The sequence below is a fragment of the Taudactylus pleione genome, unplaced genomic scaffold (genome assembly GCF_031769625.1).
Source record: "Taudactylus pleione unplaced genomic scaffold, aTauple2 ptg000173l, whole genome shotgun sequence".
NCBI lineage: Eukaryota > Metazoa > Chordata > Amphibia > Anura > Myobatrachidae > Taudactylus > Taudactylus pleione.
Genome location: NW_028284575.1, coordinates 5,807,511 through 5,833,830, shown reverse-complemented (window position 1 = coordinate 5,833,830; position 26,320 = coordinate 5,807,511). Strand labels below are relative to the sequence as shown.

Here is a 26,320-nt window from a genome sequence, read left to right as displayed (position 1 = left end):
GATGAGATCAGAGATGTATATGGGGGTAGATTGGGTGAGGACTTTGTAAGCGAGCGTGAGAACCTTGAATTGGGTTCTAAAAGGGAAGGGGAGCCAGTGGAGGGCTTGTAAAAGAGGGGAGGCTCAAAGATGGATGTTAATGAGATTGCAGCTGCGTACAGTGCGAAAACACATCTGCGTTCTCAATATCGTCCATCTTTGAATCATGCCAACAGTTCCAAAGATCACCCAAGCATAGGGACGCCAACTGCTGCCTTCTCATCTGCGTACGACATCGCTTACCGGCAGAAATATCGGCAACACCGATGCACATCGAGCAGCCATCTTGCCCTAGCGGCAGGTCTTAGGGACTTATTATAATACTAATATTCTGCAATAAGCCACTGATGAATGAACAACAGAAAAGCCCAGAGAATCACATAAGGGCCATTGGCTGACATTTGTACTCTATTAGTCCACTATTTGCATATTATTTGCTAATTGCTTATTGGTGTGCAACAATCAATTTCCTGTTTTATATTGTGACCCAGTGCAATTGGTACATTATAGATGTGCAGATATTTCTAGGTTTTCTACTGATGCTTATAATAATAATAAAATATTTTATCTGACTCATCAGCTGCCCCAGGCCGAACCCTACACTTTTTATATCTTTGTTGTACATTTTTTCAGTGTGAGCTGCTGCTTGCATCAGAAGTGTGAGGGGCTATTACATAGCGCACCATTGCCTTTGTATAAGGAAAAGAAAAATGTTTTTATGTGCAAATCTGCATTCAGATGCATCTAGATTGTAAGCTCCTAGTAGCAGGGTTCTCCTCCCCACTGTCTCACAGCCTTCTTCTCTATCACTTCTATGACAGCCTTCACCTTCAGAGCTGTATTGTGTATGGAGAATTGTGTTGCTAATTGTTACTTGTGTTCTGTTTATATTTTGGTTACTGTATTGTAATGTAATGTTCTGTGTACCCTTTACTGTATGTACAGCGCTGCGGACCACTTGTGGCGCCCTATAAATAAAATGTAATAATAAATAATAATAATCTCAATATGCATTCAGCTCAGAAATGTTACCATTGTACCAGGTGTGCATCAGGCATAGATGTACCCAACTTGAATTAGCCATAGGTTGCTTTAGCCTGTGTTACCCAACATCTTTTCCCTATTCAGTTAGAGATCCACGTTAGGTTAACATGGTTTTTAGTTCGCTGCCCCTGAGTAGGTAAAAATAAAAAAACAGTGAAAAAATCTTTATTTCAAGGTAAAAATATCAGGGCCGAGTGCAGAACCCCTGGAACGCCCCTTCCTATGAATAATCCGGCACCTGGAGACATTTAAAGAGCATAATTTGACCAATAAGGACGTCACTTTAAAGGTGAATTTCTGTAAATAGCTTGAAAAAGGGTTGAATTGTGTGGGACGTGGTGCTTTGGGGTGTTGTATAGATGGGAAGTGAGTTTTTGAACTTGCTGATGGCGCTTCAAGTGTTTTGCTTTTTTGTAATTTTTGAAAGGGTCTTAAAAGCAATAAAAAATCCCATTACAGACATTTTTTCACTGTTGATTAAAAATATGAAAAACACCATTAGCTTTTGGCACCTTTTAAGAACCTCAGATATTTTGCATATGGCCGCTAACCGCTTTCTATACCGTTAGCCAATCTTATTTGCCACTTTTTGGAGGTGCACTGAGATTACCCAACTTTTTCATGCACTAATGAATTACCACATGATGCTGACGCAATCAAGCTTTTACACCTGAACTGGGTGACACGCGGGAGCACGTTTGAAGAAAACAACCCACGGATTCCGTCCGCAGAAACGCGTAGCGTACAGCATGGAGCCGTGTCTGGCAGAGCTGGTGGTAAATGCTAAAGTTGCCCTATTATAGAAAAACGAGTATTGCACCAGAGTCTATAATAAGAGTACAAACAAGTGTAAAAACAGCCATATACAATATAACGACTCCATGTAATTCAGGAAGCAAGAAAATAGAAAAGAAAATCCGTTTTATTTCATGACAATATAAACCACTATACAGTTTTTTGGCATTTTTATTTACTAAAAATATATTCTGTAGTTCTCATGTGGAAACAAAGCCTCGACCCTTCGCATTACAACGCGCTTATAATCCATGGCGATTGGTTGACACTCAGCCGCTAAGTGAGAACATTTATTATTCTGTGCAAGAATATGTTTCTCAAATGTTCATCTCTCAAGACGGTAAAACAGCGTCACATGACCCTTTAAGCACTGACTAGTATATAATCGGAATGTAAGTCATGACACGGGTGTTATATACACCTGAGCCAGCGTATCTGCAGAGCATTCACCTGCTCACATGCACGCTCCGCGCCTCTTAAGGCGGATCGCTCTTCATCCCTCTTTGTCTTCCATTTCTAAAAAGTCTGTTAAGGTTCCTATATCTAGCGGAATGATCAGGTATTCCACCCCATCGGCACCCTGTGAATGACAAGGTAATACAATAATATTTACCAGGCAATTGCAAAGTACAAACTACTCAATATAGCACAACAGAGAAATACCTATCTCCGAGACCATTGGTTATACAGTAAATACAATCTAACAACATTGCAATGATCTTAGGCTGCAAAAAAAAAAAATAGGAGATGTGCGGGTTCTGTTCTACTCTGTTCTTTCTGCCAAATTAGCACAAGTTCGGATTTATCCTATTAGCTATCCAAAACACGTGACAGCCGATAGCTAATAAGATTCGGTATTCAAATACGAACGTAACCGAGTAGAACTGAATCCGAATACATCTCGAAAAAAAAAAAAAAAAAACTAAGGGCCTGATTCAGAGTTGGGAATAGAGTGAGATATCTCTCTCAACTGATCATCTTGGTGACACCATGCTGCACTGCAGGGGGGGGGGCAGATTTAATATGTGCAGAGAGATTTAGATTTGGGAGGGAGGTGTCCAAACTGACATCTAAATTGTAGAGTAATAATAAAGCTGTGCAGTATTTGTGGGCTACATGCAAAAGCAACCAGTATTTACCCTACATGCAAATTGTTTTTTATGTATTTACACCCCTTGCATTGCAACATAGTTTGTCCAGGTACACAGTTAAGTGCTATCTGTCTCTCTATTCCCAACTCTGAATCAGGGGCCCTAAGTACACACATCAAAAATACTAGAGGGTATATTTGACTAAAGTGAGAGTTTTTAGAAGGGGAGATGTTGCCCATAGCAACCAATCAGTTTCTACTAAACATTTATCTAGCACCTTCTAGAAGATAATAGCTAGAATCTGATTGGTTGCTATGGGCAACATCTCCACTTCTAAAAACTCTCACTTTTTTAAATATACCCCTAAGTATAGCAAACTAGTCCTCCCACACACTATCCACATGCAGCATACGCAATTAAGGGTAAACACCAAAAAAAAAAAAAAAAAACTTGCTGGGATGTGTAGTCCCACATCAGCTATATTATTGCCCACCCCTGCTCTATATCCTTATTTCAAGTCAAATTATTCTATGCTTTCTGTAGGATTTGGTTGGAATCTGCTTTGTATAAAGAGACACGTACTAAAGAAAAAAACAAAAAAGTTCTGATCTGGGAAGGTTTTAAAGTGCGTACACACTAGACGATATGCTCCCTGAGCGATATCGTGTAGTGTGTCCCCGGCAGGCTGTGCTCAATGTCGTTCATGACATTGAGCACAGCCGCTGAACGATATCATTAACTATATAATTCAGCGCCGGGCTCTCTCCCCCATTCCCTGACATGCAGCAACCTGACGAGGTCGTCAGATTGTGCTGCATGTTCAATCGATGAACAATGTCGGAAACGACCAGCAGGAGTGCGCATCGCTGGTCGTTTCCGACATGAAGGTGCACGATTTGTGCACGATTACTGAGCGATTGCACGATTACGATGTCGTAATCGTGCAGTCGCTCAGTAATATCGCCCAGTGTGTACCCACCATTAACGTTTCATTGTCTGTAGATTATAAAACACAACTCCCCAAATGTTTTTACACTACGCCATGGTATGAGACCCGACCGGTATTCGGGGGATCATGCGATTTGACCTATGTGACGCTGCTTAACGGTTTGCTATGGTCTCACCTGACTCGCGGGTCAGTTTCTGGGAAAAATGGCGCCCATGCCGATCTGAATCTCCTCATGTCTTGATCGCTATATCTCTGTACTTACTGAGATGGCCGCCTGCCACAACAGTCCACTTACTTTGTTACTACTTTCTGGTCCTCTGTTATTTGCTGTGTAGGCCCATGCGTGTGTTTGTGCCTTATTCTTTATTGTATGTTTCAATAAATAAAAAATAATTTTAAACCAATAAACTATGGCTGCCATGGAAATGAACCGGGGGGTGGGGCACCTCTATCTCCTTTATCACAGTGTAAACTTACATTACTACCAACATTCTGAATACAAGACATGGTGCCTGCATCAGTGATCACTGTGATCTATCATGAGTTGGTCATGAATTATGTTTTTGATGATTTGACGACATAGAGGAGTCAGAGGTTTGTTAGGTGTTCTACGCTACAAACAAGACAGCAAAAAACTTTTTTCCCCAGTTTCATAGCCCCCTCCCCAATCAGCGGCTACTGCATGCAAGCAATGCACCATTCTACACGCAGGCAAACCTGGAACAGTTCTCGGTTATTAATAATTCATGAGCTTACACTGCCCTGTACGCATCTCATACCGTCCCCATGGAATAAATAACAGACAAGTAGAGGAATGACTTCATCCATTGTACAGTATATCATAAGAGCATGAAACGCACCTTTTTTGTACGTATCAGTTTGTGGTCTCTAAATTCAGTCAGTTGAGCCCTTAGCGTTAGGTCGCTGTTGACGAGAAACCCTTCTCGGCATTGTTGGTAGAAATCTTGAAATGAGAGACCTAAATAACGATAGAAAAAGAAAGGGATTATAGGAGTAAGCAAGGGATTATAGGAGTAAGCAAGGGTTTATAGGAGTAAGCAAGGGTTTATAGGAGTAAGCAAGGGATTATAGGAGTAAGCAAGGGATTATAGGAGTAAGCAAGGGATTATAGGAGTAAGCAAGGGATTATAGGAGTAAGCAGCGTTCTCGTTATCTGGGTTGCATAGGGAAGATAATGTCAGACACAGAAGACGTGCAGCAGAAAATGAGAAATGCTCGTTAAGGACACATTGAATCAGATACATTGAAAGACAAGCTGAATATTTGAGACACAGCAAAACTACAGTTTGATTGAGACCACAATTAGCTGGGAGTCTGGTGTGGTCGCACCTGATGAGATCCATTGCCAAGTCGGACTGTCCCTGACAACATCGGGTGCAACCTATCAGTAATGCTCACCAGCGACTACAACAGAAGACAATTTTCTTGCAGCCCGAGCTCACAGGGCTTAAGGCAACCGTGGCTTGTCACCCCTCACTCCCCCGGCCACGCTGTGATGATCACCGAACAGGATTGTCCACCAGCCTGGGGCCAGGGCTCACTGCAGCCATGTATCCCCCCCTCTCTTGCCAAGTATCAATCATGGGAGACCCTCAGGACACCCACCCCCTGCTACTGGCTTCTCTTCTTGGTAGCCTGCGAGAAGTACAACTAAGGAGACAATTTGGGTGTATAGTATAATATATATATGAAATCCTGACAGCGGCTGCCCGGCAGGGTGAAAATCCCTATCGTCCAATGTAAGTATTTCCTAACCCTATTCTACCCCCTAACCCTGCCTTTGGGGTGCCTAACCCCAAGTTCCCCCCCATGTGCCTAAACCTAACCCCCCCTTTCTCCACCGCCTAAACCTAAGTCTCCCGGGGGGGGGGGGGGGGGTGCCTAACCCTAAATCCCCCCGGATGCCCCTAACCTAACCCTACCCTATCCATCCGCTTCACAACTGCTCCCCCTATAAACATACATACACATATACACACATGGTTTTAGTAGAATTTAATTAAAAAAATAAAAAAATTGAAGTTAAGGCTATTTCCCACCCTTTCCTTTAAATCCTCCTCTCTGCTACTATAGGGGATGACAGAAGATGGGGGAGGTTAATCACCATGGTGGCAGGGTGTAACATAAGCTGTCGTCTGTGTTCCTCTATTGCAGAAAGGAGAAATACACATTTACCAAAAAACTTTACAGAACGTGTTCATCACCCAAAAAGTTTTAAAATGAATAAAACAGCTGTTCGGTGTCTATTATCAAAGGACTCTGGGAACAGACAGTAGAGGTAATACAGAAGCACAGATAACAAGGTTTCCTAAAAGTCATTTTCAAGCTCTGGTAACAGCCCAGCAAACGTTCATCTTTATAACCACTGATATCTTTACATGACAAACTGCACCAGCCTATGAACTGCTTAATATAAGTGCACAGCCCATATATTTATAACACATACCTGTATAGGAAGGGTTGTCTTTATTGGCTAACTGGTACTCTGCCAGCAGACGGAAGATCCCCCTAAGCACCAGGATATTACAATTAGTTTAGAATATACCAGGAAAGTAAGAGGAACACAGTGATATTCTGGTGGGAAGAAACTAAAATAAAAAAATAAAAAAAAGATAAACTACTTTTAAACCTGAGAAATATAAAGCTGGGTACAAAGAACAGGAGCGATATCGACCCAATCTGTGTGTCTTGCACGCTCTTACGGTAATCAGCGATATCTTCCGGTCGGCCATGCTGCATGGCCAACCGGATGACATCACATGTGGCGCCATGCAAAGTAATAATGGACAGAACAAGGGATCACAACCAGCCTTCATTACGTCATTCTGATGTGTGCCCCTTATACGATATGTCGGTCGCCATATCGTCTGGGTGTACATCGCTCCAGTATGTACCCAGCTTAAATGTCACATATAGAAGTGACCAAGCAGTGATCCTGTTGATCCGGTTTGGGGCGTGATGTCAGCATGGTGAAGGTAACATAAGATCAGTCTGAGGGGGAGATGCGTCAAACCTTTGTTGTAATATGACACGTCTTTAGTGGTACAGATGTGCCCATATACAGTTACACCACTATAAAAGTCTCGCCAAACAGGGTTGCATAAAATTGGATTTAAAAAATAAACAAAATAAATCAAAAACGGATTTAATTTGATTTAAATAGGATTTTTTATTTACAATTTTTTTTTTTTTTTTAAATAAACGTTTACAAATGTAAAACTATTAAAAATCCAATTTAAATCCAAAAAAAGGTGATTTAGATCAAATAAATCCATCTGATTTTTTATTTTTTTTTCTAAAAATCAGATTTTTATGCAACCCTGTCGCCAAACGGCCCTTCTCGGCGAGCCACATACCGTGCAGCTCTGCTTGTGCCGAGCGTCTTACTCTCACAAATTAAACAATAGGATGCGAAAAAAGCAGCATAACGAGACTGCACGGATTAATTTAATATGCGACACTTGTACATCTGTGATGATGATTCTGAATCTGCATATGAAGTGCTATGGATGCAGCGGCCGCAGCTTTTTGTCACGCCAAGCTCCGTTTCTGCTTCATTTGAGACTTTGTACATATTTAAAAGTAATTCCTGTGCAGTGAAAAAAATATTAAAAATCGCAGTACGGTGTCTCCGATACAGATTGAGTGGCGTTTTTCAGCGCATCTGTGGTGTGAATAAGCTGCAAATTTAAATTAAAAGTCGCTAAGCTACACCGCTCGGCACGGGTCCATCGCGGCAGGTGCCTTGAGCTGCGCAGCGTATGGAGGCTTGGTGTATATAAGGAGACATAAGTAGTTTATTTCGGAAGGGAGCATTTACGTATATGTCACCCAAACGTTCAAAGAACAGCTTCCCTCATTCCCTTATATGGCTCAAATAATAGATTATGCTCACCCTTCAGAGGCGGCGCCGTACAATAATCACATATCATTGGACATTACCCTCATCATATACAGCACGTAATACATATGACATCCGTGTGATAGGGACACAGCTCCCAGGCAGACAGATAGGAATTCTACTACATACTGGAACTTTTGTTTGCCGAATTTCATACTGGGGCATCCTAAAAGTAACCCTTTATTCATCATACCCAACCAATCAAATTGTAGCTATCATTTTATAGACTGTAGAAGAGGAAAGACAGCTGGACTCTCATTGGTTGCTATGGGCAAAACCTTAAAACTGACCTCTTTAGGGAGTTTGATGACTCCCCCTATGTAAGACATGACAGGAGAGCCTTCCCACAGCCATTAATGGCCAAAAACAGTGATCAACTGCTTACGTACATCTAATCCCTTCAGTAGTGCAGGACATTTTATACGTGTACTCGTAAACACTGCAATACGTTCTCCACGCTGGATGGACATGTGCTTTAGGCATAGGGCATAATAAAGTTAGTAATTATGGTGGTGAATTTACTTTGCGACCACTTTACCATAAAGACAGGAGGCCGTTTACCTGGCGTTGGGCGTGAGACTGCGCAGTACGTGAGTGAGGGAGCTGAGGGCCAGAGCGCCGGAGCGTTTCACCAGCAGAGAGTTCTCGTAGGAAGTCTCCTCTATGTAAGGGCTGTAAGTGGTGGTTTCGTACCATAGCCAGTTATACAGACTCTGCTTACACTGATCCCACACTGTAGGGAATAGAAACAAAACAATGTAAGTGTATCATTATTTTGCAGAACAGACTGTAATAATCATTGTTAAGATTTTTGGGCAACTGTTCTATGGCGACCGAGCAGCGAGAATGTAAAAGGGGCACAAGCTGATAGGAGATAAAGGACAGGACGGCCATTCAGTTTGCAACTTCTATCTCACACCGGCACAAAGTAACAGATGGTCACGTTTACAGCACTGAAGCTATCATCCAGTTACTGAGGTGCAGATCATATGACCAGCAATTAGTGTTCATTCTAGCACCCTGCACCTGTCACAACCTGTGCAGTTCCTCTTTCCTGCCTGGGGTGTCGCTTTCCGCTCTGGTGCTTCTAGCAGACTCTGGTCTGTCGCTCTGCAGTTTGTTGAGTCAGCGGAGTGTGCTAGAAGCACCAGAGCAGAGAGCGACACCTCAGGCAGGACAGAGGAACTGCACGGGTTGTGACAGGTGCAGGGTGCTAGAACGAACACTACAACTTTATTAATCAAGAAACAAAGCTGTGACTTCCATCAGTCTAACACCTACTGCACCACTGGTTGCTAGAGCAAGAGAAAATAATGCTTCAAAATGAAAGAGCAATTATACCCACCATTGGCCGTTTATTACAAAACACAAGTATTCCTCAGCTGAATGAAACAAACTATAGATAAGTTGTGTCTATACTTATACCACACATTTACCTGGAGTTCTTTAATAAAACACCCCTCTTCTCCCGGTTACCATAAACCCTGGGCGCCCAGTCTACAATATCCGCTGGTGCAGCTGGGTTCAGCCTTATCTCAGCAATGTACAGTCAGCTTTCCAGGGTACATCGCTCTAACGACTAAAGCAACAAAGTGAAGTGTAACGGAAACGTCGATTGGACGGGTTGATGTACTGACCCTGCAGCTGTATTCAAACCTTGAGAAAGGTTTGTTAAACAGTCAAGACAGGGGTACGTAAAGCAGGAGGTGCAGAGAGATCAAACACATGGGACCCTAATGGTTTTATCTCCCCAAGAACAATGTCACAGGCGTGCTTGGCTATCCTGCTTCACGGGTCTGACAGACAAAATCAGAGTCGGGCTGCGCTTACTGTACGGTGACAGGCACAGTTACAGATTCCTCACCGTCTTTAAGAGGCGCATTGGGGACATTGCAGAGAGGTAGACGGAGAGGGTATATTGTGCTCTGTGTCTCAGCGTACATTGGAGGATACAATTATATCTGTGTCCTGTCAGCAAAGGGGGCAATATCTGCAAGAGTCTTTAAAATTGATATCTGTCTCCATCCAGATTACACTGCCCAGACCCGGCAGTGAGAACACAGCAGAGGATTGTATTATTTACACATACATTTGCCTGAAGGGCTTCTTTACCTGCGTCAGTTCAGGAGGAAACTTAAAAGATATTCCGAAAATGAGAATTTTTTTTCTCTCCGTTCATTGCAGTAAACTGGAATAACATGAGGTACAGAGGGGCAATACAGTAACTTGGGCACCGCTTCGCTTCCCTAACCCGGTGGCTATCTGGCAGTATATTTCTTGCAACGCCCCAAAGGATGTACTCAGGCGGCACGCCCAGTGCGTTTCAATGCCGTTGCATGGGCGCGCATAAATTAGCCACTGCGAAACCAGACGCCGCTTGAAAACCCATAGCGTGCGCTAAAGTTAGCAATTCCTGAGTGAGATCTGACTGCATTAACAGTGCGTATGGGTCCGATGTTACTCGATGTTACCGATTATTTCTCTATGTTGGCCAAGTATACAGATGTGAGTAAGGGGAAGTGGGCGTATAAGAAAAATAGCGATCCGTAGTGAATCAGGCCCACAGATTTAAAGTGCCCAACTCTGTACTGCATCTATCCCCCATGGTTTTCCAGTGTGCCCCAACTGGATGACAGCTGTAGACGGTGACAAAACCTCTTTTATGTTGCATTACTCTGAAAATGTGGCACAATTAACATCACTGAATTACCACACATGTAGTAGGACAGCGTAGCTGGTGATAAACGGACAGCTGAATGCTGCACGGATGTGGTTTAGGGCATGGTACCCAATCAGGAAGCTCCTCCTGTCCCCAGAATTACATTATACATTCCCTGCACTAAAGGAACCATCCCCCCCCTCCCCAGACTGGTATAATGTCACACAGTGCCACAGCAGAGCGCACAAACTTACCAGAGACGTCCAATCAATGCAGCAGAGCCAGGCGAATAGATGAACACAATAGAATAATAGCCAGAATTAATAGAACACTATAAATAGCATGTACCACAGAAATTGCTAGTGTTCATTCTAGCACCCTGCACATGTCACAACCCGTGCAGTTCCTCTTCCCTGCCTGGGGTGTCGCTCTCTGCCCTGGTGCTTCTAGCACACTCTGGTCTGTATTTCAGCAGTTTGTTGCATTAGCCGAGTGTGCTAGAAACTGCAGAGCAGAGAGCGACGCCCCAGGCAGGGAAGAGGAACAGCACCGGTTGTGACATGTGCAGGGCGCTAGAATGAACACTAAATAATGACTACAGATTGCAAGAATATTACATTTATCAACTTACAGAAGAAAAAGAACTCTAGCATTATAAAGGCCTGCAATGTGTTTAGTCAGAGAGCAAGATTTAATCAATGACAACACCGCATAACCCAGTTGGACTTACAGAGCGTTTTTGAAAGATCACATAAAGCAGGGATAGAAAGCTGGGCTGGAAAACTTCCGGTCACCAGAATAACTATTCTCCACCTCCCCCAATTGCCGGAACGTTCCCCTCTTCTCTCCTCACTAAGTGCCAGGTGCCAATTCTGTTAGGGGGCAACATGAAGATTGGGGTGACAGGATGGCACTAGGGGTGTTAAGGAGGGCACAGGCTGGTGCTATGGGTTTATGGGACGCACAGGTTAACCAGCTAGCTTAACCGTGATAACGTGTTAAACAATACAGCTGGCTAATGTATGTTCAATGATTCCTTGTGCATATTTATAATCGTTTCAATCTATATCTGCAAAGAAAATGGTTAAAATAGAAACAGAATTAAACAGTAGACCAGAAGTTTCAAGGCCTGGTTATAAGGATACCCATGCCTGAGCACAGGTGACTTAATTAGTACCTCAGCCATTTTGATTTAACCATCTATGCTCAATCATGGATATCCTTAAAACCTGGACTGTTAGGGTGCCTTGAGGACAGAGTTTGGGAACCCCTGCAGTAGACAATTAATCCCAACTTCTAAATTCAGGCAACCTGCAACAAAGTGCATACATTCACACTTACTTAGCGGAGCATTAATGTGGTCAATAGAAGCAATCAGGTGGACATTGGGGATAGATGCCAGCTGCCCGAGTATCTGTTGACTTTTATCCCCTCTTAACATGTGACTGTCCAGATTATGGATGAGAAGATATAGCTCTAGAGAGGGATCTAGAGGAAATAAAACAATCAAGAAATGAAATAACCTTGTGTGGTACTGTGGATATTCCTGCCGGCAGGGGCGACTAAACCTTGCGTTTACCTTCGAGGCTACCATAGAGAAATGTTCCCCAAGTGTAACTATACCAAACTGAAAAGAACTAATAAATCAACAGCTCATGAAGCACCAATTCACTGTAAGCTGCTCTGATAGGCAAAATAAACATGCTCATTATGAAGAGGCCACAGATTGGTGGCAGCTAATACCTTTGGAACAGCCCAGACTATGTACCCCCCCTCATTTCTGCTAGTTAGGGGGAGTGTGTTTAAGATTAAAAACTAGGCTCCCTCTGGTCACCCAGATTAATAACCTTAGACTGTATTTCAGTTACCATCTTTGTGCTTCTGTACTATGAAGTTCATTTGATCCAAGGGACTCCGAAAGGTCCCCGAGTGACCAAGGGCCTCGTCTGTGATGGAGTTCAGGATCTAGGTGGAAGCACAAAAACGCATTGTTTAACTATTGTTACGTATTAGCTTCTTAAATACAGTAAGTGCTGCATAATGTAATGTATATAATAAATATAGAATATCTGTCTAATTGGCAATTTACACCTACATTTTTTTGTAAAAAAAAAAAAAAAATGGAAAATTATTTTTTTTTGTTCCCTAAGTAGATATAAAATAGACGTTCTAGTATCCAGCGAGGGAAAATACAACAACAAAACTGCTTGGAAGCTGAACACAGCAAGAGCTTATGCCATACCTTGGAAGAACTCTGGGTGGAGCCACCTCTTCCCCTGAAATGTCCCTTACAGCCAATAACACCACACTGTCCCTCAGTCTCACAGGCCTGCTGCACTGGTGACGCACTAGACGCCTTCCTCTATTCCTCACATCCAGATCCTGACCTTGTCGTGTGGACCCCGCACAGCAACATTCCCAGGATACGCCCTTTTCTTACACAAGATGCTAGCAAAACTCTTATGCACTCTTATCATCTCCTGCCTTGACTACTGAAACCCCCGGCTAGCTGACATTCTATTAACCCAGTGGTTCTCGAACTCTGTCCGCAAATGCCCCTAACAGGTCACATTTTCCAGAACACCTAACTGGGCTCAGGTGAATGACCAACTGTCACATTCTAAACATCCACAGGTGACCTGGAAAACATGAACTGCTTGGGGTCTTGATTAGAGCGAGAACCACTGCATTAACCCATCTCTCCCTGATTCAATCAATCTTAAATACGGCAACAAGCCTGATCATCTTCTCTCGAAGCTGTCGCACCACTGAGCAGATCCCTACACTGGCTCCCCGCCTTCTCCAAACTTCAATTTAAAAATGACTCTTAATGACAAAGCCCTCAGCACCACCATGCCACCATACACTTCAAAGCTCATCTCAAAATACTCTCCCTCTTGGCGTCTCAAGACCTGCCGCCGCTGTGCTTCTCCGCAAGCACCGCCATCTTCCTCCGCAAACTTACGAGCTTTGGTAGAATGCTTTACATCGGCCAATTTGTGCGTGGTGTCGTTGGCTCCACAAATGGCACAACTCCACGTCGCAAGAGAATCGCTTCACGAACTGTTAATCTTCACATTTTATTTACTCGTCTATGTCATTTTAAGCATTATATTCTCAATGAAGACTGGAAATGTGACCGTTAAACGGTAACGGACCTAAGATCTCACCGGATCTGGATGGCGCACAGCGGGGAAAGCCACTTACTGATTTGATGGTAATGCTGGGAAAAAATCCATTGATGACAATGTGGAGAGAATCCTGCAGCAGCGAGGTCCTAAACTTCTCTATGAGGTTCCGTTTACTGCCCAGACCGAAGAGGACGATATTGAAACCTAAGCTGAAAAGAAAATAATTCTTTGTTAGATAAAACTTGGAAATTGGCGCATCCTAGAAAAGTTTGGGTTGTGGCCTACTCTCCACGAATGGCTTACTGGTAACCATCCTACCACTGTATAAAATGTTACTTATACAACGAGTGGCCAATTTATTAGGCGTTTTTCTAATGCTCGTACTACTGCAGCGAGCGCCAACAATCGTTCCACTTTCAAAGACCATCAGATCACGCCACTTACCCATTACTGCATGAGTGCTACACTTCCCAAGTCTCTGCGCACCTTCTCCTTGCCGTTCTTATACAGAGTCAGGCGTCCTACGTCAGCAAGATCTGCCGAATAGCTACTTTGCATGAAGTCGCCTGATGGTCATACTGTGTCCACTCAATGTCTAATATTTCTTAGGCACTTACTGCAGTTGTAGCATCCACTTGTAGAACAGGGCCTCATGTTTGTCATTCAGTCTGCGCAGATCATCGGCGAATGCGGAGGGGTACTGGTCCAGGAGTTTTCTTAATGTTTCCTGTAGATGGAAACAGTTGTAATACCGGTGTTACACAAACTCTGCACAACAATCAGGGCTGGCACAATGCGCGGTCCGCGGGGGTAATCATTGCAGGGGGGGCGTGAGGCTGGAGAGACGTCTTGCCCGCTGCTGGCTTTCTGAGCGCCTTTACAGCTGCACTCGCTGCGCCTGTGACAGGTAACCAGTGTCGTGGCTGGACCTGGCAGACGCTGATTATAAATTATACTTAAATTCAGGCAGATCAGCGATCTGGCTCATGGGTGCTCCGGACTCCTTAAGAATGTCTGTGTAACACATTGGCCCCCTTCTTTTACCTTTTTGGGGAACTGGCAGAAGCACTGGAGGAAACACCACAGTCTTTCCAATAAAGCTTGCCTAAAAATGGGCTTACCGAGGAAGGGTGATCTTAGCCCTTTGCTGGGTGGACTTGGGTTCCAGAATGTAGAAATCCAACTGAGTGCTTTAATGCTTATTATAGTGTCAGTGTACAAAAAAAACCCTTTAGCACAGATCCACAACCCGGAAGTGATGTCATATAGGTGCCGGTAACCTTCCGGCGCACTTAAGATAGTGGACGGCAGAATCTCCAGCACCGAGTATTATAACAACTAACATCCAAGGAGCCGCCCCATCCCTGCTTGCACTCCCGCGGAGGAGTCGTAGGGAACATCTGGCCTAGCCGGGAACAGACAAGTCCCTTCAGTTGTAGCAAAACTAAGGCTACACTCACCAGAATAGACACGGAAAGGGGGAGTCACACTAGGGCCCTCATTCAGAGCCGGACGCTCTGAGGACAGCGCTCGCTCTGAATGAGGGCCGTCCTCCATAAAAATGGAGCGTCCTCCTGGACGCTCGTATAGCTGTGGGTCACCACCCACAGCTCATACGAGCGTGCGACCAGAAGCCTGTGGTCGGGGTTTTCGACCACAAGCCCTGGAGTGATTTTGGCTCTATCAGAGCCAAAATCACTCCCACTGACATCACTAGTGATGTCAGTGGGGCCGGCTTCAGACGGTATGCGTTCCCTTGGGAACGCCCCCGTCTGGGAGGCACGCCCCCGCACGCCCACCAAAGGGGGCGTGCTGTCAATCAACATCGACAGCACGCCCCCTTTGAACAGACACAACGAGCGAAGGAAAGTCCTTCGCTCGTCGCGTCTGGCGCATGCGCACGACGGAGCTCCCTCCGTCGTGCGCATGCGCAGTGCACACCATCGACCCACTTGCGAGCGGACAGCCGCTTGCGAGTGGGTCTGAATGAGGCCCTATATACCTTCCCGGTAGTCTTTCTTTTTCTGGCCTTTTCCCATTACCCCATTCATTACGAATGTCATGGAGATGGAAAAGGACAAATAGACGTGTGAGTGGAGGGATTTTCCTAGTAATATCTTCCTTCATAGCAGTGGGCAATTGGGATGGAAATAGTGATGACCTGTAACAGTCATTGACGCATATACTCTTTAGGGAAAGGATATAAGGGTTAGCCTCCTGCATATAACCTAAACTTTCCATTTAGGTGTTGCCCATGCCGTGCCAAGCAAATTATCCATCTGCGAAGCCGAACGGAAGGAAATCAACGGCTTCTTCTTCCTCTCACATGGCGCATGTTCATCGCACTGGAATCGTCGCTATCCTGATGTTTAGTGTCTGCTGTAAAACCCGCACTGTATCATCCACCTCATACCGACTAAGAGTCCTCGGCACGGAATACACAGATACCCAGTAGCTGAGTCTTGTAAGGTTCACGTGGATCCGCTCTGACAAAACCACCCCAAGTCCTAGCATGGTTCCCTGCAGCTGAGGATAGTGTAGAGAGCAGCAGGACAATCTACTGACAGGTACAGTCTATGGGACTAACGCCTGCTGCCGCAGAGGAGGCTCTATGCTACTTCAGGACCGCACCTCCCTCCAGGGCCCAGGCTTAGTGCACTACAAAGGATCGCTTTACAGTTCAACAATATTGATCACAATTAAGATTTAGGGGCATATTTACTAAAGGTCGATTTCAATGGATTTTACTCTATTTAAAGATCAATGAAAATCGATAAACATTGATGTTACTGGGGTTAGATCAAACATTTACTAATACGTAAAAAAAAATATTAAACATTATTTGTTAGTAAATGTGAGATTTAGTCCCAGAAACACAACATCGATGTTGATTGATTTTCATCTATTTTAAAATCGATCAAAATCGACCTTTAGTAAATATACCCCTTAGGATGTGATTCAGAGACACAGTAGTTGATAATTTGCTACTGGCGTCTGGGAAAATTCCTAAAAAGAGTCACATGGTATCAGAAATGTCTTGAAAAAGTGATGGGCTTTACTGGGCGGTGACAGGGAGACGGCTTAGTGGACGTAGGAAGGTGACGGGTTATGGGAGTGTGGAGGGGAGTGTCGGTGAAATTGCGCTCAACTGCTCACGTAGGGGCCATACACAAGGCTGGAGAAACTGCAACCGGCAGCACGGCTGAAGCGAATTTCAATGTTGCAAGCGAGGGTGACGCGTTATTTCAGCGCCTACGAACGCAGACAGCGGGTGTCTCAGTCCCTGCACAGTCGGACACTCGGATGTACACCAAGGAAGGGCTTTGTAGCTGCATTTACATAAAGGTCGCAGTTTGGTGACCGCCAATAGACGCTGTCCACCTCTAAATCAGCTCTTTAATCGTCAAACAAAAATAGGTATCATGAGCCAGTGCAACTACTTCTACATTTGACATTGAGACAAAAGGGAAGCCGGCGGTCAGAATGCCGATGACGGAATCCCAACACTTGTCAGAATCCCGGCGCCGGCATCACGACCGCCGGGATCCCGATGGAAAGTACTGGGGTTAGGGGGGTGGGTTAGGGTTAGGCACAAAGGGAGAGGGTTAGGGAGAGAGGGAGGGCTAGGATACCGTCATCCCGTACCCATCCCCTACATTTCACTCATCATACAGTTTGGGATGAAAGGTCATACATAGATCCTGATCCCAAAAATGGTGGGGTGCCTTGTTGAAGCAATTCAGCAGATACCGCAAATACTTTAGTGCACCCAATTACATTGTTTAAGTTGAAACATTTAATGGATGCTCACTATTATTGCACCAAAGTAAATTGTTCTGTATCGGAGACCTAGAGATCCAGTTTATAAGTTCAGGCCGTTTGATTTCCTGTTAAATCCTTATTGGAAAGAATTTATCCTCGTACCTGGTCTAACTTAGGCGTCTGCAGCCTCTGTAATGTTCTGTCTGAGGTGATGACCTTGGAACTGCTGTGAGCTTCAAAATACTCTTCCACCAAGTTGTTCTAGGACAGACATAAGACACATAAACCACAGTAATCTTTGATCTTTGACTAGTACGGATCTAAAGTGAACAAGTCTTCAGGCTGCACAATCTCACCCAATTACAAAATTAGTTGTGTGCGCTCTAATAGGGAATGACCATGCTTCCATATACAATGAACAAAAAACATAAATTCACATCTGCACAGCTACAACCCAACAACAGAGGAATAAAACTCCATTATAACAGACTTACTTTCTTCTTTCCTTTTTTGGATGGTGTTTTGCCGGGGGTCTGAGACCCTTTGCTGGGCGTCTGTGACACTTTACTTGGTGTTTTGGCTGTAGCCGGCCTCTCCTCTATCTCTTCCTCAGAGTTAGAGGCAGAATAATCGCTCTCACTGTCAGACCTTAGATTTGGCGCTGCGCGAGAACAAGGACGTGCTTTTAATACCCAAACATTAGAGGATAAATGAATTTATACATATGGGAAAAAAATAGTTTCACAATTCACCCTTTCTTCCAGTCGTCTAACTGGAAGAGGGAACAGTGCAGTTCCTCTATCCTGCCTGGTGTGTCTCTCTCTGCTCTGGTGCTTCTAGCACACTCAGCTAATGCAACAAACTGCTGAGATCCAGACCAGAGTATGCTAGAAGCACCGGAGCAGAGAGCGACACCCCAGGCAGGAAACAGCAACTGCACGGGCTGTGACAGGTGCAGGGTGCTATGATGAACACTCGGTATGAAATATCGACGGCTCAACAGCCGCCGGTTCAAATCCTGACAGCGGCATCCCGATATCTGAAGATCCCGATAGGGGTGCCAAGTATGCTATCCCTATCCCTCTCCCCCCCTAACCTCCCACCCCCTAGTGCCTAACCCTAACCCCCCCCTTCCCGCACCTTAAACCTAACCCACCCGGGGGGATGCCTAACCCCCTCCTCCCTGTAGCCTAACCCTCCCGGGGGGGGGGTGCCTAACCCTAAGTCCCCCCCGGGGAGCCTAAACCTAACCCCTTCCCCCCGGGATTTTGATGCCCATCTTTAGTCCCGGGTTGGGCTTCCGCTGTCGGGATTCTGACAGCCGCCATCCCGGCCGCCAGTAATCTACCTACATCTCAGCTATGTTACAGGACGCCTTTGTACAGGTGGGCTTTACAGACTGTTCTGTCGAAGATGGGACCCTCATTGCTGTAGGTAAATTCAAAAATAGGTTTTAAACAATTAGCCCTTACTGTTTACATTTAGAAACACAAAAAAGAGGGGAGAAAAATCTAACATTAACGTCCGGACTGCTTCATAAATAATTAAAATAACGGTTGACATACGTATATACTGTACCTGACAGCCTCTTCCGCAGTCTGTGGGGTGTGGTGGAAATAAATTCAGGTTTTCTGCCCTTAACACAACACAATAAAAACATAAATAAGCCAAGTAATGGGACTGGTTATACCAACTTAAGGGCTGATTCTGAGCAGGACGCACTGCCGATGTGGGACGCAGGGGACTGTCTTTTCTTCTGCACAAGCATCTAAACCGCCCTGCACGTGTGTTCGGAGTCCGCGCGCACACAGAGTCGCCGTGCACAGGAGATTTATGGTCTCAGGAATGAGTTCCTGGGAGGTGGCTAAGCGAAGGCAAAGAGATGCTCCACCTTATGGCGTGTCGCTGATAGTGATGCAGAATTGCGCACATTGGTGGTCATGCTCAGATGGATAATCTATCCCTACTGGGGGCTGGTGAAGATTTGAAAGTGCCACCGGTGGTGGCGTCTACAGAAGCACCAGGTGGTATTACAGCGCCAACAGCTGCTCAAAGTGGGTGTCTGAGTCCCTGCACATGCAGACGCTCGGCTGTACACCAGGGAAGGATTTGTAGCAGTATTTGTATAAAGTCACAGAAGCAATTCCGGCAAAAGACACCGACATGGTCACTATTATTATTATTATCGTTTATTTATATGGCGCCACATGTGTTCCGCAGCGCCTTACAAAGTACATAACCAAAAAAGTGACGTACAGTACAACACAATATAATACAGGACAAGGACATGGATAATATACATTGGTGGCCATAACACCCAAATAAGCAACAGAGCATAAGCAACCAAGGGCCGGATTCAGAGTTGGGAATAGAGTGAGATATCTCTCTCAACTGTGAACCTGAACAAACCATGTTGCAATGCAAGGGGTGTAAATACATACATTTTTTTACATGTGGGGTAAATACTGGCTGATTTTGCATGTAGCCCACAAATACTGCACAGCTTTATTATTACTCTACAATTTAGATGTCAGTTTGGAAACACTGCTCCCAAATCTAAATCTCTCTGCACATATTAAATCTGCCCCACCGGCAGTGCAGCCTGGTTTCACCAAAATGATCAGGTGAGAGAGATCTCTCTCTATTCCCAAGATTCCTGAATCAGGCCCCAAGTGTTAGGTGCCCTAGTGGTGAGTAAGAGGTAGATGAAAGTAAAGTAAGGAGAAACACAAGAAGCTAGAGGGCCCTGCTTGCTTGCCCCTCCCCTTTACATTCCCAAGGGGAGGGGGCAGACAGACAGACATGATACAGGTGGGGTAGGCAGGGAGGAAGGAGCATGTAGCAGCAAGTTAAGATGAGAGCTGGAAGGCTTTGATGAAGTAATGGGTCTTGAGAGACCGTTTAAAGGATTGTACAGAGGTGCAGAGTCTGATGGGGAGAGGGAGAGAGTTCCAGAGATGGGGAACAGAACGGGCAAAGTCTTGGAGGCGGGAGTGGGAGGAAGTAATCAGCTGGCATGAAAGGCGGCGTGCATTAGTTGAATGAAGAGGGCGGACAGGAGAGTGAAGGGAGATGAGATCAGAGATGTAAATGGGAGAGGAACGGGTGAGGGCTTTGTAAGTGAGTGTGAGAACCTTGAATTGGGTTCTGAAGGGGATGGGGAGCCAGTGGAGGGCTTGTAGGAGAGGGGATGCAGATGTAGAGCATTTGGAGAGGAAGATGAGTTGAGCGGCAGCATTATAGCATTAGCCTCAGAATCAGGCCCTTAGTGCCTTCTACTAGCATTACATATGGATGAAGGCCCTGTGTTACATGCGTAAGTATTACTCTAGATTAAAAGGGCGTCTCGGAGTAAGGCGCTCATTTTATTATGTAATGTGTGTGACTTTTGAAAACGAAAAAAGAAAAAGAAGAAGAAGGAGGAGGAGGAGGAGGTACCCTGCATTGTACAGATGGGTCTACATACAGCTAGCCTCCTGGCGCGTTAAACAGACCTTCTAGTTGTGCCATGCCATGTCTCAGTAGCCCAGAGCATCTTTTCGTGCGTCTTTTTACCTTCAAAATGTGTCTTATTCACACAACAATGCATATAGATATCATTTTAATCAGCAGAAGCAGCTTTTGCTATGCGGCATGCCTATGTTCTCTGTGTGTGACTGCGGGTGTATCTGCATGCTAAATGCTACGTTACAGTGTCAGCGGCTGTAACACTGTAACGTAGCGTTTCGCATGCAGATACACCCGCAGTCACACACACAGAGAACATAGGCATGCCGCATATCATTTTAATCAGCAGAAGCAGCTTTTGCTATGTGGCATGCCTATGTTCTGTGAGCGACTGCGGGTGTATCTGCATGCTAAATGCTACGTCACAGTGTCAGCGGCTGTAACACTGTAACGTAGCATTTTGCATGCAGATACACCCGCAGTCACACACAGAGAACATAGACATGCCGCATATCATTTTAATCAGCAGAAGCTGCTTGTGCTATCTGTTCACATCGTTGAGCGAATAAGACGCATTTGAAGGTAAAAAGACGCGCGAAAAGACGCTCTGCGCTACTGAGTCACACGGAGCTCCCACGTTATGTGTGATGTGACTTTCAGCGCACGGAGGATAGATGTATGTGGGTACATCTTTATTTAAGTAAAAGAATATATTACACAACATATAAACTAAAACCCTGTATCCTGGGGGAGGTTCCCCTTTAGGTGCCATCTCAGGCGTGTCATACACAGAACAGGGAACCTGTCTGCTCACCTTTGAGGGAGTTTTAGTTACTGCCGGCTGCTCTGTCAGAGGAAAACAAAAGAACATTATTAGCTTATAATAAACACGGCCAGGTAATGCCCGACTACCATCTCCTATTTAGTAACATACTCTTGTTGTTCGGAGGTGCTCCAGCATCATCCTCGGGTTCCTCTGTCGCGGAGAACGTCACACTCTTGCCCGGAGTTCTCGCCATCTCAGAGGCTGAAACAATAAAAGACATGAGCATGGGCCAAAGGGCCTGATTCAGAGCCGGACGCTATTTGCGGACGCTCGTTCAGAAAAAGGGGCTGGCTATTTAAATTGAGCGCTCGCTCTTTGCGGTCTGTTGACGCCTCTATGTCTGAGTGAGCGTCCGAAACATGCGCTCGCTATTTTGTAAAGACGCCCCTTGGCCGCTCGCATCATACGTCATCTCCACAATTTATTTGATTAATCGAGTACATCGAAAGGCGTATGAACTGCTCGCTATTCTTGTGGTAGCATTTTCCTACCGCAATCTTGCGAGCAGTTCAGGCTAAAAGACAACCAAGTGACGTGGTCGATGACGCTGCTTTGTTAATTATGCACACCCATTAAACGCCCGTTTTGACCGTTTGGCACGCCTGCGTTCGGATCTCCACTCCCCGTTTTCAAGCACCTTCCCCTGTTACCACCCACAAACGCCTCATCCTGTCACTCATATTAGCAGGCATTCGCTATTTTGCGAGCACACGATTTCCGACCGCACTGACTTGTTGGCGCATGCGCATTACAACCCATACGCATCCGCAGATGTGCGAACATCGCTCGGAGCAAACGAGCGGCCGCTCACTAGCGGCTCTGAATCAGGCCCAAAGTACGGATTATACGGTTTCATACATAAATATATCAATAATATATATATGGAAACATCAGGTTACATTTGGTGCTTTCATTTTTACTGGCATATACTTTCATATACTTGGCGTGCTGATTGCTATAATCTGTTTTTATTAGAGCGGATCTGATAGGATTCATTTGACCATGAACCTGATGAATTATTTTTCAAGTTAGTAAGTGCATTTCTTTTTGAACCGATTTTCATATGCACTGCATACATGTACGTACATGTCAAAAGTATTGGGATAGCAGTATGTAATAGTAATGGTAGATGGCGTCACCGTACTGTGATGTCTTGGAAAAGGCCAGACCTGCATCAGTTGTAATATGGCATCTTGTGAGTCAGTTTGAACACCGGCTCATGGCAAGGCGACGTGAATTAGCGGAGTTCAAACGGGGCTTGATAGTGGGTGACCGACGGATGGGACATTCCATTTCCGAAGTTGTGCGGACATTTAACATTCCTCGATCTACGGTGTCACATGTGTACCGGGAATACCTCATGGAAGGCATCACCACCCAGGGGCTGATCACGGGTGCTTAATAATCATAACCAGCGGCATCTGGTCATAATAGTCTGTGGTAACACACAAGCGATATTGGCTCAAATCACATCCACATCCAATGCAGAAGGTACCAAACGCAAATATCCAGCAGGTCAGTGCAGCGTTCTTTAGTTTCCATGGGATATGGAAGCAGAAAACCCACCAGAGTGCCCCTGTTAACAATACTACACCGGACACAGCGCCTCACCTGGGCACGTGTCGTCGCTAATTGGACCCTAGAGGACTGGCAACATATGATGTGGTCCGATGAGTCACGGTTCCAGCTGTTTCGGGCTGATGGTAGGGTTCAAGTGTGGTGCAAACCCCATGAGGCCATGGACCCCCGCTGTCAGTAAGGCACCGTGTAGACTGGTGGTGGTTCCATAATGATGTAGGGTGTGTTCATGTAACATGGGTTGGGTCGGCTGGTCCGCCTGAACATGTCATTGACCGGTAACCGATATGGTGTCTTGCTTGATGACCATTTGCAGCCCCTCATAGACTTCATGACCCCCAAAACGATGAACAGCAGCATAATGCACCAGAACTTATTTGAGGAGCATTCTGGAAAGTTCCGACAAATAGTATGGCCACCACGCTCGCCTGCCATGAACCCAATCGGGCATTTATGGGACATGGTTTAGAGGTCCATTCGCACCCAAGATCCTGCACCTACAAATATCAAGGAGCTGTGGGAAGCTATCTAGATGGCATGGGTCAACATGTCTCCAGAGGGCTTCCATTAACTTGTGGAATCGATGCCAAGTCTAGTTGCTGAACTTTGCTGGGATGTCCTACACAATACTAGCATCGCATCTATCCCATGACTTTTGCCACTTCCGTTTATGTGTATAATGGACCTACAGTAAATATCTAAATCTATATCTCCGGAGCATTGGAACGTACCCTGCCCAGATGCCTTCCTCAAACAACAATCTTCATACAATGCACAGCCAGCATGTTGTCCAACGTTTCAGTTTATTAAAACGTTCTTCAGGATTACTATAAACTGAAACAGTGCCACTCATATTGCATGTTGTATATATTATAGTATGTAAATAAGTTGTAGCTCACCACTCCATAGGGTCACAAGTGGGGTGTTATATATTGAAAACATAATTAGCTAGACTGACGGAATAGAGAAATTGATTTTAATAAATGATCTACAAAACATTAAAGAACAAGCCTAGCTAGACACCTTGCCCAATATAGTGGTACTTTTTATTCAATGCTATCGTGTAGAAGCTGCACAATAATTATTATATTGGATCCACTGTCTTAATGCTTCTGTGCTGGTATTAAGCATGTGGAGACTGTTTTTATGGGCATGCATACTCATAGATAAGGAGGAGGGGGAGAGAGTGTAGGGGTTTGTGAGCCACAGTGACAACTGACAAATCATGAACTCAAACAAATCCACATATGCAGGCACAAAAACAGACAAATCTCAAGTGCACAACTCCAAATTATTAATAATATATAAATGCAAAAAAATTAGCAATCAATAGCACCCCTACCTTATTGGTTTAAAAGCATGGAGTCTTGTATTGTATATGCACACTAGTATTAGGCACAATTCTAGGTAAGTCCTAAAAGTTTTTTATATAATGAAGTGCAACTTTAGTTCATTTTTGGGACGTGGGTCCCCCTGGATTGCCTGTGTTGATCTGTTTCAGGGCACCGCATTATAACACATTTTTCTTTTATAACACATTTTAACCCTTCACTGTTTGTTTATTATACATGTACCTCACTTTTTATTTTCATTCTTTATATGCAGCAGTAGCTGCTCCTAACTATCTCTTTCACACTGCACTTTTCTTACTATGGCGGTGCCCTGGGGCGGCTTAGCTGGGCTAGTTTGGGGGTGTCCTGTGCTCTGGATTTGAATCGTAGTATGTTAGGGACCTACCCTACAGAGGTTACCTGGATATGGTGGGTAGGCCCATAACCTTGGCCAAGATTATGCTAAAAACCTCTATTGATTGCAAAATTTTATTGCATTTATATATTATTAACAATTTGGAGTTGTGCACCTTGGATTTGTCTGTTTTTGTGCCTGTAAGTAGTCTCATCAGGTAGCACCTCCCATTATATATATATTCAGGGTGTGCAGTCCAGAAATCTTTCCCATGAAATCCACATATGCATTAGAACAGTGGTTCTCAACTCCAGTCCTCAAGTACCCCAAACAGGTCATGATTTCAGGATTTCTTTAACCAGTTACCTTTCACATGTGTATGGGAAGCAACTGTGGCCAGCTAGGCTTTAATTGACACAGTTTCATCCCATGCTACAGTGCTGTCCACGTGTATTGAGATCAGCTGCAGCAGGGAGAACTGTTGATCAGTGTAAACCTGAACCTAGCTGTGCAGGATGGTATGGCGAAGTGGGGCAGGTGTTTAATGTCAAATCACAGGGGGAGATGGTATTGTCCCACTTTATAATTCTAATTATATATCTATAGAGCAAGATAGAGATTGGTAGAGCGAGAGAGAGACACACACACACACACACGGGGGGGCTAACAGGGTGGGTACTTCTCGACACTGGTGGGTAGGAGGCTCTGCCACTGGGGATCTATTACCACTAGTGGGTGTGGAAAAAGTCAATAGGAACCTCATGTCCCTGGAGGATCTGTTAACACTTTGGGGGTACAAGTACAATGTGGGCCTATGAGCCTGTTAAGTGGTGAATCATGCACAGACGAGTTGATCTATTTTGCTGGGTCAGTAATTACCCCATCTGAAATAAGCCCCGGGAACGTGACCTGTTGGGGTTACCCGGGGTCTAAAATTGAGAATGACATTTTGTCAAGCAGAAGTTTTTGCTGTAACAAGTGAGCCTGGCGTGAAGAGAGGGCGTGCTTACCTAACTGCGCCATCTTATGCGAGCGCTTGGCTGTTTGGAAAGAATACACCTCGCCACCTCCAGGACCAGTCTGCAGGACATCTGCACAGGAGAATAATAATAATAATGAGATGTTGTGGATTAGGAACTGCAGGGAGCAGGCTAAGAAAACATTTGTTTGCTTATTACTTTGCTAATAAAATACCACCTGTTGCCAACACTTCCACGTAGTCCTTTTCCTTCCAGACTTCTGGACAGTCATCTTCTGCCTGGTGCCCATTGAAGTTCTTAGTCAGGTTCTTCGCAGTAACTATGCGCTGAGTGGTGGTGCTAGTCCTAAGCTTCAGCCCTGAAATAACAACATTGATCCGTAATGGTCTCACAGCACAAAGGCGATGAAAT

The 26,320-nt window shown here is 44.9% G+C and overlaps 1 protein-coding gene across 3 annotated transcripts in view; it reads right to left on the bottom strand.

Annotated features, from left to right (window-relative positions):
- Nucleotides 1-1,987: 1,987 nt before the first annotated feature.
- ORC2 (origin recognition complex subunit 2) overlaps nucleotides 1,988-26,320 on the bottom strand; it is a 26,110-nt gene continuing 1,777 nt past the window's right edge. For all 3 annotated transcript variants that reach the window (XM_088475508.1, XM_088475509.1, XM_088475510.1), the window contains exons 3-17: nucleotides 26,127-26,267; nucleotides 25,940-26,020; nucleotides 21,774-21,866; nucleotides 21,654-21,685; nucleotides 18,971-19,028; nucleotides 17,887-18,053; nucleotides 17,555-17,653; nucleotides 14,248-14,357; nucleotides 13,707-13,839; nucleotides 12,368-12,464; nucleotides 11,841-11,987; nucleotides 8,402-8,573; nucleotides 6,386-6,447; nucleotides 4,779-4,897; nucleotides 1,988-2,458 (exon numbers count right to left, since the gene is read on the bottom strand). In XM_088475508.1, the coding sequence (XP_088331634.1) occupies nucleotides 2,372-2,458; nucleotides 4,779-4,897; nucleotides 6,386-6,447; nucleotides 8,402-8,573; nucleotides 11,841-11,987; nucleotides 12,368-12,464; nucleotides 13,707-13,839; nucleotides 14,248-14,357; nucleotides 17,555-17,653; nucleotides 17,887-18,053; nucleotides 18,971-19,028; nucleotides 21,654-21,685; nucleotides 21,774-21,866; nucleotides 25,940-26,020; nucleotides 26,127-26,267 (1,598 nt within the window). In that variant the 3' untranslated portion in view covers nucleotides 1,988-2,371. The remainder of the gene's footprint in view (nucleotides 2,459-4,778; nucleotides 4,898-6,385; nucleotides 6,448-8,401; nucleotides 8,574-11,840; nucleotides 11,988-12,367; nucleotides 12,465-13,706; nucleotides 13,840-14,247; nucleotides 14,358-17,554; nucleotides 17,654-17,886; nucleotides 18,054-18,970; nucleotides 19,029-21,653; nucleotides 21,686-21,773; nucleotides 21,867-25,939; nucleotides 26,021-26,126; nucleotides 26,268-26,320) is intronic.